Below are 13207 nucleotides of genomic sequence, written 5' to 3' on the forward strand. Positions count from 1 at the left end.
GGGGGTGCTGTTAGGTTGCTGTTTCATTTGTGACTCCCAGATTTTCTGAGCAGTTGTCTGTCCTCTTGACCTTTGACCCCTCTTCTTGTTTCAATGCTTCCTTGCCTGAGAGATTGTCAATCTGCGTGTGTAGAGAGCTGGCAACTGTATTAGCAAATAATGAAGGCATTTCTGTGCCCTGTATTTTTTTTGTTAATTGGTTCACAGTTAATTGGTTGCTGTTGATACTGTAGGTCACTCCTTTCTGGACACATCATAATAGAGAACAGCTTTCCTGAAAATCACATTTTCAAACAGTGGCCTCATATTTCTTTTCGAAAGATTGAACAATGGCCAAGCAGACACAGTTACCCATGTTTACATGAACATGGATCTGGTTAATATCGACATAGAAAAAGCTTTTTCATCCTATTACAGGTTTAAATAACCTTATGGTCATGTATAAACGGAAATAAAACAAAATACATCTATGACCATGGAGTTCAAGTTTAATGGAGTAGACCAGAAACACTAAAGAAAGTGAAACAAATGTTTTTAATGCTGTAGTAGTTACACTTTATAATACAGTTTTATTTTGACAATGCACTGAGTGGATCTGGCGATTATGCTTAAAGTTAGAAATATAATTTCCTATTTTAAAACATGTTCAGTATGTCTCTCCTTCAAATCATGCACCACATATATACAATGGATTCTGGAATACACTTTGAAAAATGTCAGTAGAAACAATCTGCCCGTAATACCAATTCTTAATTCTTAATTTTAAAAGTGTACAGGCTGTTATTTAGTTTTTATATTACCGTATTTTTTCTTTGCATTTAATACAGAAACTATATTTGACCTTTACTGTGCAACATTTTCTTTATTTTAATAAGTTAACGTGGGAGGATAAAATATTAGTTTTTGACTGCATTTTGTTGTGAAAGGAAACAATAGTATTCCTTGTCAAGCAAGGTCATTTCCTTAGTTAGATGAAAGACAGCTAACATCGGTTTCTTCAAGTCTTGGCTAACATAAAAGTTTATTGGATTACTGTACAGCAGTTCTCCAGTCATTTGTTAGCCTCGAATCATCCCTGGATGACTGTGCACCTCACTAATCCTTCATCTTTCCATATGGATTCTCCTGTATCCTGTTCCTTTGAAAATCAGCTCCTGTCACAAGTGGCTTTTCATAGCCTCCTTCCCCAAACAGGTTCAGATAGGGGGTACAGAACTGTTTTCTTGATTGAAGGGTATTCTATCAATTTGAACATGATAAAAAATTACATCAGCTTCATTTAGCAAAAAAATGAAATGACCAACTCCAAATAAGATGGCTTGTTCGCATGCTTTCATTCTTCAATACTGTAGAATGGATAGGGCTCTCAGAGCTCTGTTCTAAACACTGGGCAGTGGTAAGGTGGATATGCAAAGAAAAAGGAATTTTAATTCTGATTTTATCCAATGATAAAGTGATGTTGTGAGGCCTGTAATCAGGGTGAATATAAACGTGTTCTACTTCAGAAGAAATGGTTGTCACTCTTTCTCTGGCAATTGTTTTTCTCCAGTCGTTCTCTTTACCCTAGCTCGGAGTTCATATAAGCAGTGCTGTTCTGATGCTCTCTCAAAAAAGAAGATTAACCCCTTGCATATTGGTAGGTCAGTTCTCAGTGTGTGACAACAAATTTCAGAGCTTTAAATCCCTTTTTGTGTTTGTTTTTTTTGTCTTCACCTATCGCTTTCAGCCACAGGAGTTCTTGTTGGGTAACTGCAATGTTTCTTGAGGTCTGTCACTTCTGAATGCAAAGGTCACGGCAGTTAGCTCACTGCCTTCAATTAAAAGGTAACCAGAGGCTGGTTTATCAGTGCCAGCTCTCTCATGTGCATCCTGATGTGTTATTTCTGGCAGTTTCACACGAATGCCATTTCACACGACAAGATGTTAGAAGAGCAGGTTCCCACCTTTCCAGATAATTGTCCTGCAAAATACAAACTGCCCATTACTGCAATGAGGGAGTCCTCGGACCATCAGAGAGATGGAAAACGCCCATTCTAGCCCAGATTCCCTACAGGTAGGCTGCCATTTCCCACAGTACAACCCCATAGTTAGGGGTCTTGCAAAATGCTCCTCAGCTGGTGAGCGATTTCCATTTAGATTAGCCTCCAGCCTGCAACTCCATAGTCAGCCTCTCTCCCCTGGGTTTTGTTATGGTCTCAGAAAATGTATTATCGAAATAGCTGCCCACATTCTGCACCTGATAGATTTATTTTTTTCGAAAATAAATACATCTTACCAATTTTGCAGTTACAGCACACCTTTGCTTTGATGTGCTCTGCTGGAGGACAGAAAAAATGCTGTAAGACGTCATCTGGTCCAGCTTTTTCTTCAGACATGGCTTGTTCTCACGTCTGCTCTGGGCTAATGAGCTGAACATCCCTTGTGCGTGGCACAGCGCTTCCGCGGATCGCGCAACAAAAAAGTGGTCTAGAAACTGCTTCGTATGTATCATGTACAGTGTAACTGGCTGCTCCAGTTTCTGCTTCTCCTCGCCTTTGTTCAGACTCTTCTGGGTTCCACTGCTCCCAATTCTTCAATAAAGCTCAGCATTTTACCTCCACGCCATTCTATTTAAAACAGTCCAAATGGGGCAAAATAAGACAATGCACATTGTTCCTGTTAGCCCTGCTGTCAGTGTTACCCCCTTTCAAATTCCAATCAATGGAACAAAAGGCGAGTCCAGCAGCTCTGAAGGACCAAGGTTCCTCCTTCACTCACGCACTGTGGATCTGAGCAGTCGCAGGAGCCATGCTGTATATTTCCAGGAGGCAGGACAGGATCCAGTGATGCCTGGGTAGACAAGGCAGAGGCACACAACACTGTACTAAACTGACTTTAGCCCTGGTGGGACCTGGTGGGACCAACCGAACCCGTTTCAGGTCAAAATGAGAGGTACTGTACAGTAGCATTTAACAGGAACACGGGAGGAAAGCAAGGAATACCTGTAAGACATCTGGACATTCCCAAAACATATGTAAATGTAAATGTTCATACACAAGGGATTAAGCACTGTTAGGGACTAGCTTCATTTGATTTCAACAAGTGAGGGAAATATACAGTAAATCAGCATCCTTTTTAGGCCAAAGCAGGGTTAGGGCTTAGAACCATTGAGTGTTGACTTCAGTTATACTTCTAGTTGCACTTTAAATCACAAAAATAAGGGTTTTTACCCATTAAAACAGGTTTTCCTAAAACTTTTGGTGTGTTTTGGGATATAATGTCTCATTGGTACAGTTTTCAATACAAGCACCCATAAGTCTCCAAAAATAAAATTGCAGATATGAGCAAATTATCAATCGTCCTAAAGCTAACTCGGGCCCCAAAATCCAGCACTGATCTTAAAAATGGTCTATGTATTGTGGAAATTCTAACCCTAACCCTAGCTGGGGTTTCAACTGAGCATTTCTGCCATCTGACTCTGAAGCCCTTTTTTTGACATCAGATTTGAAATGTTCTTCAAGCCGAACAATATGTGTCTAAAGCAATCAATCTGTTCATAAATGCTCTTGTACATGTATCTTTTTCCATTAATTATCTTCCTTTGAACGTTGAATCGCGTGACAAATGCTGTATAAAAGGTATTTACTGTAAATTAATCAATGAATGAAAAGGATTTTTGGAAGCTGAATTGATATTGTCCCAGGAATTTCTTCAACATATCAATAGTGACTGCAGAGGTTGGAAGGTGTACTTACAGTATGATGGTAGTTGGGGTCTTTGGTCCACCTTTCATTGTCTGCAGTGGTGCTGTGACAAGGAACAATTAAGATGATAACAGAAACTGCAGTTGCAGAGATTAAAGGTACAGAGGCTGTTACCAAGGCTCAGAAATAGCTTAGCAGGTAGAAGGGCTTGCAGAGAATGCAGATTCAGCTCTCTGGCCAGACACTGCTGGTAAATGTTCGTGGAAAAATACAGAATTTCGGCAGTTATAGGAACTTAGAAGAAGATTGTTAAAGGTATGCAAATAACTGCCTTCTGACTCCTTCACAAATTAAGCATTATATGCAAGAGCAGAGTTCATCAAATCTGTGCAAGCAATTGCATCCTTCAAACAGGTGGGAAATTACCAGTTTTTAAAAGCAATCCTCAAACACCAGAGATTGCAAAACATACAGCACTCCTCTACAAAGATATAGCCCAGGGTCTTGTCTTTTCATGATTTTTTTGGCTTTGTTCAGATTTATTGATTCAACACAGAAAAACATGGAATATATCTCCCATTCAGTCGTTTGAAGATCTGGGATAAACACAGGGCTCTTTCTCTCAGCCTGAGTATATAGGTAGGCGTCTTGTGGTACGGAACGTTCCACTGCTGAAACTGACTGATGTCTTCAATTCGAGGACTGAGAAAGGCACTTGCTCTTTCCCATGGCAAGGTGGTTAATTATGGTTTTCAAAACATAAGTATCAAAGACGAATCTTGGAAGATGGTCCAGTAAACTGCTGTGTTTTTTTTTCTCCTATGTTCAGTCTTGAGCTTGACATATGTTTTGAAGATACTGTACAAAACCACCCACTGTAATTTGATCTTGCACTTCAATATATATTTACTTTTCCAATTGGCGTTTTCTTATCTCCTGTGAGGTAGGATTCCACTCTGCCAGTGCCTGATAGGAGGGCTGTGTAATTTCTGCTTGACTGAAACCCGCTGCATCTTGACATTCCTGGCCATGAAGGGATATTGTCCCCTTTGCATTCATCTATTCCAGTGTGCAATTGCTAATGAAGCAGAATATGATGGAAGAAGAACGAAGACAGAAGAAGTCTAAACTATTGGCGAGGTGCTCAAAGACCTTTCATATCAGCTTAAGTTTTCAGTTAGATTCTGCGATGAATTTGGAAAAGCTATTTTCTGCATACAGTACATGCACATACAGTATGTGTAAACATGCTATGTAATGTGGTAAGACCTGGGGCCTTTAAATTATGTGTGTAAGAGCTTACTGTCTTAAAATATTCCAGAAGACAGAATCATTTTCACTTCCAAAAAAGCTCCTTAATGAGAAAGTCTAATGACCTAGAGCTAAGTTGTTTTTATTATTTTATTTCATTCCAAAGTATATTTAATTATATTTGAATTGTAATGTGAGACAATATAAGATGTAGCCATGACCAAGCCAGACATTAACCAGAAAATGATTTCCCAGAGTGAAACTCATGGCATGGCATCTTTGCTCTCTCAGAGGCTCTGGGGGGATTTGTCAAGAGCTCTTTTTCACTACTGCATCCTTCAAGAATCTTCATGGCTGAAAAAGTGGCTGCAGGCTTTGCAATTTTTGTTTCCGGGGTCATGAAAGGGCATTGAAGCTGAATACCCGAACTCATAACAGGTCCCTCTTTTAAAGCTCAGATCCTAGGATTCACACAGAAAATGCACATTTGAAAATGCACATTCACATGCGTCAACTAGTCATCTTTCAGCAACTTATCCAAGAAATGTTAAAAAAAGGTAAATCCTGTTAGTGCACTGGACATTCGCTGTTATTGATTGGAGTCAGCTTTCTACATCACAACCAGGGGATATGCAGTCCACTCTCCTTGATTGTGATAATGCTTCTGGTATTTTTTTTAATCACATTACCACTTGGATGACGTAGGAGAACAGCTGGCTGGTTGGTGTCTCTGTTTAACTAGGTCTGAAAAGTTTAGGTGCTTCTGTTTACTGACATTGATTCAAATTACTTAAAAGTACGAAAGTACATACGAAAGTATGTTGTCACCCTGTTGATCTTTATCGTCTTGCTGAGCCTGCTTGGTCAATCAGTATATGCTCTAATTTTCCCAGTCGCAATACCTGTGTTAATGCAAATGTAGCCACTCCTGTCTTAGACCATGTTGTTGGGAATTTGAGATGAAAAATAAATGTGGGTTAATGTAGGATTAGTGCTTTCTGCCACATTAAGTAAGGCTTCACTTGAAACAACAATTTTTTTTTCAGTTGAGTATTTGCATGCAGTTGTAAATTTTGATATACTTCAGTGAAGCTCCTATTAACCACTTCAGATTTCAGCCTTGACTAATGAATACTTAATTATCTAAAGGAAACCTGTTTGACGAATGAATTAAAATTGCTTTCTTTATCTTCAAATTCATTTTGAAAGGCTTGCCATAGGAGAATGTAATAACAGTATTAATATATCTTCAATAATGTTCATTTCAGTGCCTACAGATTTAAAGTTTTTACAGTCGGAATTCTAAATGGACTGTTCTGCAAACCTTCTCACAGATGTAGTCAAATGAAATAGTGATCTAAATAACTAGAGAAATAGTACTGGCACATTCAAAGCCCATCACATTTGCATTTTTTTGCTGCTAAAACCTCTCTTCAATTCATACTCCTCTCTACCCACCATCCTAACAAAGTGGGCGTCTCTCCTGCTGTTCAACTGCAGCGTTTGTGCTTCAAAGTCATTTAATGCTAGATGCCCCTTAACTAAAGTGGCCCTTAAACAGAGATCTAAGCCAGTACTGCGTGCTGTAAAGCGTGTTCTTGTCTGAACATTCAGCATTTCGGCTCCTTTGCGCTTGGTTTTTGAGCTTTATTCCTGTTTTGTGGAGTAGTGGTTTTAGCGACAAGTTTCTAAGCCTCGTGTACTGTAGCTCCCCCAGGTCAGCCGCATGTTTGAAAACACCCCTCTGCTTGCCCTCAGCTCCCCAGAGCAATTCTCTGTCCCGAGTGGCCTGAGCAGAGGTCCAGTAGCTGTCTCGTGCCTGCGGGGAAAAGCCGTGTGTTTAAATGGTTGTGTTGCTCCTCCTGGTCTCCATGCTGCGTTCAGAGTGGGGATCGTCGTAATCGTAGATGTAAAGATGCTTGGGGACAGCCCGTAAGTTCTCATTTTCTCATTTTCATTTCCTTTTCTTCATATGTCCCTGTATTCTGTTTTTTTTGTACTTTCTTTTCCATTATTATTATTATTATTATTATTATTATTATTATTATTATTATTATTATCATTAACCTAGCTGTGCACATTCCATTTATTACATGCCATTGGAATGCCTCCTGCTTTACTCATTCAAACTGCACTTAGAATACTTTCAAGACAGCTGAGGGACAATTAAATACTGCCATCTTCAATCCCATGTTTCTGCAGGGGTTTGTGTTCTACAGTATACACTTTAATGCACTTGCAGGTGTAAGTACATTATGATAACGAATCCCTGAACTACTGTATATAAGGGCAGGTGTTCCTCACCCTCACACTGTGAAGTGTGAAATAAAACCCATTAAATTATAATTCTTTCCTGCTGTTTGTTTTTTTAAATAAACAAATACAGAAGCCAAGACCATTTTCATAAAGCTGGACTTAACAGCAAATACTTTCTGTGGATTTTATTTTCTTCCGTATTTCTTTCTTTGTTCCATTTAAATAATAAACTATTGGTTTAGTGAGAAAATAAAATGAAGCCACCCATGTGTTATCTGTAGGTTGCAGAGCAGGGGTCTCCATCCCCACTTCTGGGGACCCCCTTTCTGATATTAAATAATTTATTAAATACTACATTTCCAGAGACTTGGAACAAAAATTAAGTAATTTAGTGATCATTTTTTATCAGAAATCAAACACACATTTTCAGAGTGAACTGAAAGTCTTACGGTAAGTGGATTGGAGGCTCTTCAAGACTATAGAGATTCTAATATACAGTAGAGGGTTACAGCAAATAATAATAATAATAATAATAATAATAATAATAATAATAATATAATTTCTGACACTACAGCACTTTTCGGGGGATATGTTTTTCCTGTCAGAAGATGCTTATTCTTATGAAAAATATTAATGCCATGTCGCACAGATAATGATGTGACACATGTTCTGTGTGATACAGCGTTCCTCATGTGTGTCCTGGGTTAAACTGTGCCTCTTTTCGTAAGACAATTCTGTCCATTTTGCAAGTAGTGCAAAACGACAGATTGAACAACTAATTTTTGCGTTATGACCCTTAGGAAACATCACCTTGCATCGTTTACAGAGAACTTTTACAATCCATATAAAACATTCCTGATGTATACTGAGGTAAAAGCGAAGTAAAGTGCTATAAAGCACAGTGAAATCATGGTGAAAGCAGGCTAACTGAATGACAGGGCAATCATGGTATACCTGTTATGAAGGCATTTCTACCCAGCTTGTGAACAAGGTGCTTCAGTTTAGTGTTGTAGACTAATTGAGAGGGGAGAAGTAGAATATGCTTTGCATGGAAGCCAAAAACTCCCAACTGAATCCAGTTGGATTCTAGTGTGAAAGGTGTCTGTGCTCACATGGAGCGTAATTAAAATTAAAAACAGAAAGAAGTGAGCCACGTCACTTTGCGCTGCTTTGACAAACACGTTTTCAGTGCTCACTCACTCGGACGGCGGCAGGACTGTACAGGACAGAGCCCGCTGGTGGGTGGTGCTGAAATTTCAAGGGCCGCCAAGTTGGGGAAGAACATTTTCTCAGGGGTAATTACCTACAGTAGGTGGCCAGACTCAAGAGTTTGGAATAGAGCGCCTTTGACCGTAGCTGCAGGCTTTTGAGTGACAAAGCTAATTTCTTTTTATGCAAAAAAAAACTAAAAATGAAACCTTACACCACTGACACCTCTTACTGTTACTAATCTCTCTAGTAATACCCCTCCGAAGCCCGGGTCTTCGCCCCTCCTCTGTATTTCCCCGTTTTTGGCTCTTACTCTCGTGTCTTGCAGAACTCTGGGAAGCGTTACGAAGAGCTATCAAACCCGGCTGACTATGTGACCTACCGTCGCGCCTGCAGCACGGAAGACTGTGTGGAGCCCCAGCCTCCCCCAGCCTACCCCCCTCTCTCCTACTTGCCCCAACACCCCTACACCCAGCGTCCCCCCAGCAGCCCCGTGTACAGGTACCCTCCACCCGGCTCCCGCGTGCCCTACGTCTTCCCCAAGGAGCAGTACGTCTAGCATCTCCGGCCTGCACCGCTCCTGGGAGAAGCAGCACAGCAACACAACAAGGAAATCATAGATGTAGAAACACCGTGCACCTCCGTATTGGCCTGTGTGTATTTGTAGACACAACCGTCTGGAGAAAGGGAGAGAGCGAGAGAGAAAGACAGAGAAGGTCAGGGGATTCCTCCTCTCTCTTTTCTCTGGGTCCCACAGGAAACCCAGTGTGTGGGTCATCCCTTTGGCTGTGACTGTGTGTGAACCGAACCTTCTGTGCTGTGCACTGCATGTGTCACTAGACTCGCCATTAGGGCTGTTTCGTCACGTGCCGTACTGTACCGCGCTCCAGACACCACTGCCCAGCGCCCCAGCGCCCCAGCGCCCCACCACCCCAGCGCCCCAGCTCTCCACCCTCGCGCCGCTCTGCTCGACAGATGACAAGAGAACCTTTGCCTTTGCCTTTGCCTTTTTGTGTTCTTATTCTCCTCCTCCTCTTTTTTTAAAAACCACACACACACAGCCCGTGTCCAGTCATGTGTCACTCCCTCTCTTTCCCCCTCCGTGCCCCTTTGTGGTGGTGATTTATTCATATTCTTCTTATTTTTTTTATATTGTTAGGATTATTATATTCCTTTTTCTTTGCCATATTTTCGGTGGACAATCTTGTTTGCTTGCTTGTGAGTGCGTGGTTGAGTGCCTGCTTGTGAATGTACATGTTCTTTATTATTGTCATTGATATTATACTGTAATGATGATTCTGGATATTACTATGATGAAGATTATGAAGACTTATTAGTACTGTTTGTTAGTGTTCAAAGGGCAGGCAGTCCCTTTTCCACCACCACCTCAAGACCCAGCCTGGTTCTTCCTGAATATGCAGTCTGTGCTCATAGCACATTTATGAATCACCTCTTAATGGTGATCCACTTTGGATTCCCTGTTAGTGTTTGAAATTCATCTGGGCTTTAGCTTAACCTGTACTGACACCAGTTAATGTGGTTCTATCTAATCCTCAATTTCGTATCCTACTGAAATCCCACTTTTTTTTCCTCTAAAATTTCTAGACTAGTGCTTGGCAGTAGATAAATCGGGTACTTAATTTTACGTTCCAAAACATTGATTCAAGTGCTGTGGTACAATGGGAGGATTTTACAGTAAATGATAGTAACTCAATCAAATACTTGGACAATTTATGGAATCCTCAAGACTGGGCCCTGAGAAGCACAAGCTTAATGTGCAGGGTTAGTCCCAGTAACGTTTAGGGTTCTGCTTGTACTGTACTGTGAGTTCCTCTGTTGGAGACTTGACTTCAAAAATAGGTTTCAACTTACAAAGATTTGCACATTGAATTGGAATATATCTGCAGTACCCACACTCGTGTTTTTTAAAATGATCTGACAGAGCTGACTGACGATTTATTCACGTGTTCTTCGGTCATAGTCAAATGCACAAAGTCTGCAGTTACTAAATCTTTAACTTGGCTAATTACATACCCTGCTTAACAATTATATGCATAGCCACCTACAAAAACTAGATATGGCATAGATTTTAACTGCAACAAAGCACAAATTAGATTGTAGTTTGTTATCTAAAATTGTCACATTATAATTCATTCACAGATGGGTTTATAGTTACTGTACATCCTGTTATAGAACAATAACAAAGCATCAGGTGTCTCTCCTGTAAATGTATACCCAAATAATTATGTACCTTTGCTAACCAATAACCAAAGTCCTCTTTATAGTACTGTACTGTAGCTACTGTACAGCCAAATCCATTTCTTCTGATAGCACCTTCTGTACATATTCAAAGAACCGCACTGTGGGGTCACTGCCAATGAGTGTAGGAAAAATGTAGGCTTTTCTTCTTGTTAATACGGTAATTTGAAATAGATACATTAAATTAAGTAATTGAGATGTTCACAGTGTTTTTGCCGTGTGGAAATGGTATGTATTCACAGATAAAACAATGTTTGTTTCTTGTGCTAAATGTGAAAGAACAATAAGAGGATGTTTTTTAAAGGTGTAGGACACAAAATATGCTTTTGTGGTGTGAAAAACAGGGACCCAGGACAAAAAGCTCAAGGTCTGTGGAAGGGATGTGAGGATTGTATCCCTTGTGTCATGCTCAGTGTTATCCTTGCACTCAGTCTAGCTGGAATATTATATAATTGGATATATACCATTGGAATGTCTCTAGGGGTATCTGATCCATGCTGCAAAGTTAAAAGAGTATCTATTGCTGTACTCACAGGTATTTTTGTATTAATTCAGTGGCACACAAGCTTTGCAATGTCACAGGTTTACATCTTTTCATTTATTAAATGTGGTGTTGATGCCTCAGAACATGTTCTATATTTTGTTGCCTCTGGCTACATTCAGTTTTTTTTCTTGTTCATTTCAGTTGGGTTACAGGAGACAGTTATTTTTTTAAGAAGCGAAACCAGTACAAATGTGTTAAATGGCGTACTTAATTATGACAACTGCCATAATTTCATTATCTGTCTGTCCTTTTTATTTAAAAAAAGTGTTTGTGGAGGTGTAACTTTTATCCTAGTTGTATATTTTTTAAAACATATATGAAGTATATATATATATGCATATTTTTATGTATAGGAAAGAAAATGAGAAAAATACTTTGCTGTAAGAGCAGCATAAGCTGAGTGTCATCATGTTGTTTTCGTGTCAGCTGAAATAATTTCTGCAAGTGTTGCAACAGACCAATACAGGAGGTTTTCAGTATGTACTGTATGCTGCAAAACCCCTCAGCATCACAGTGATTTTTTTCTTAGCTTTATTGAAATTTTAACTTTAAGTTCAAGTAAAATGGTACAATAATAAAACTCTCTTTTTTTCTCCAAAGCCCAGAAACTTTTCCATTAATGTATGATCCAAGCTACAGTAATAATACTCCATAATTCAGGATAAATGCCTCACTCATTCAGGATATTTTCATTTCATTACCATTACAATGTCCCTTTCTTTCAGTTTTAACTAGAGTGCGAGCACCTTCCTCTGTGATAACTTTCATTCAAAATGATCCATCTTACTTTCCTTACATGTTTGGTGATTCTGTATGAAAAAGGCCATTACAGAAATTCCTGCAGCATGATTCATTAATGCATCTTTAGATACAAAGGAGAGAGATTTGCACCTTCAGTAGGAAGAGTGTGGTGCCGTTTTTTAACTGGTGTGTCAAGGAGTACTAGTCAACAATTGTAGTGCAGTCTTCTGTGTACCTTCTGACATCTAATCAACAACAAATCAATCAGTGAATCCTCCTTCTTTCAGCAAGGTGGTATCAAGGTTTAAAAAACACAAGATAGGAACTTAGTCTAGTTGAGTATCTCCATTTGAAAAAAGACGCCTCTTAACCATATGTTTCAGTAGTCTTTTTGGGGTTTAGCAGAAACCTATTTTTTGAGAGTGAAACTAAAGCCTACTTACCTTTTATTAAGCTCCCCAAATTAGCTTCAGACATCTGACAAGGCCTTTATCCTGAGTTGTTTCAGAAAATAAACAGAGACATAACATATTAAGCAACATAGTGAGAAACAAAAAAGTCGCTCCCACACTATGACACATTGTGGCATGATGATGAATCAGTTTGTGAGTGTATGTGTGCACATGTTTAGTTTGTATTTATTTCTGCTTTTATTTCCAAAAATCTCACTTCTATAATGTTTTTGTAGTAATTTTTGATTTACACAGAATAATCAACTGAGCCATTTTTATTGCAGTTATCCTAAAAAGGTGAGCAAAATAAATGTGAAATAAAAGGTGGAAGTAACAAATCTGCGTTCTCATTATTGCATGAACCATCTTGCCTATTGTAAATGGGCATATACAGTATATAGTTCAGGTGGGTAGCTGAAGAAGACGCCTGAAGAAGGCTCCATGGCCGAAACGTTGTTTTCTTTCTTCTTTTTTCAGCATGGGATAAACCTATTACTTGTTCCTTTGCATATACAGTATATAGCCTGGATTCTTCCAAGAATGTGTGGATTATCGATTTCCTCTTCATGCGGTCTCTTCTGTAATTAAGAAAGCATTTTTTTTCCTTAAACCTTTTAGAACATCACAGTATCTCATTGGGCTTGTTAATGAAACTTTTTTAATGGGCAGTTAAAAATCTCCCTGTTGCATGCAATGAATGTTAAGCTCCAGGCACTTGGATGTGCGCTACTCTTGTGCCCGGAAGCACGGTTTGCTCGATTTTCTTCGCAGTGATCCGTTGTTTTTTTCTTTCATCTGAAGCTGTTTAAACC

General features: G+C 39.4%; 1 protein-coding gene across 6 annotated transcripts in view; it reads left to right on the forward strand.

Annotated features, from left to right (window-relative positions):
* Positions 1–12733, forward strand: part of LOC148640985 (nectin 1b-like) — a 192166-nt gene extending 179433 nt beyond the window's left edge. For 4 of the 6 annotated variants that reach the window (XM_088619471.1, XM_088619476.1, XM_088619472.1 and 1 more), the window contains one exon: positions 8728–12733. In XM_088619471.1, the coding sequence (XP_088475597.1) occupies positions 8728–8958 (231 nt within the window). In that variant the 3' untranslated portion in view covers positions 8959–12733. The remainder of the gene's footprint in view (positions 1–8727) is intronic. The other 2 variants (XM_088619473.1, XM_088619474.1) reach the window with 2 other exon arrangements.
* Positions 12734–13207: the final 474 nt, after the last annotated feature.

This window comes from Lepisosteus platostomus, chromosome 25 (genome assembly GCF_059453375.1).
Source record: "Lepisosteus platostomus isolate fLepPlt1 chromosome 25, fLepPlt1.hap1, whole genome shotgun sequence".
NCBI lineage: Eukaryota > Metazoa > Chordata > Actinopteri > Semionotiformes > Lepisosteidae > Lepisosteus > Lepisosteus platostomus.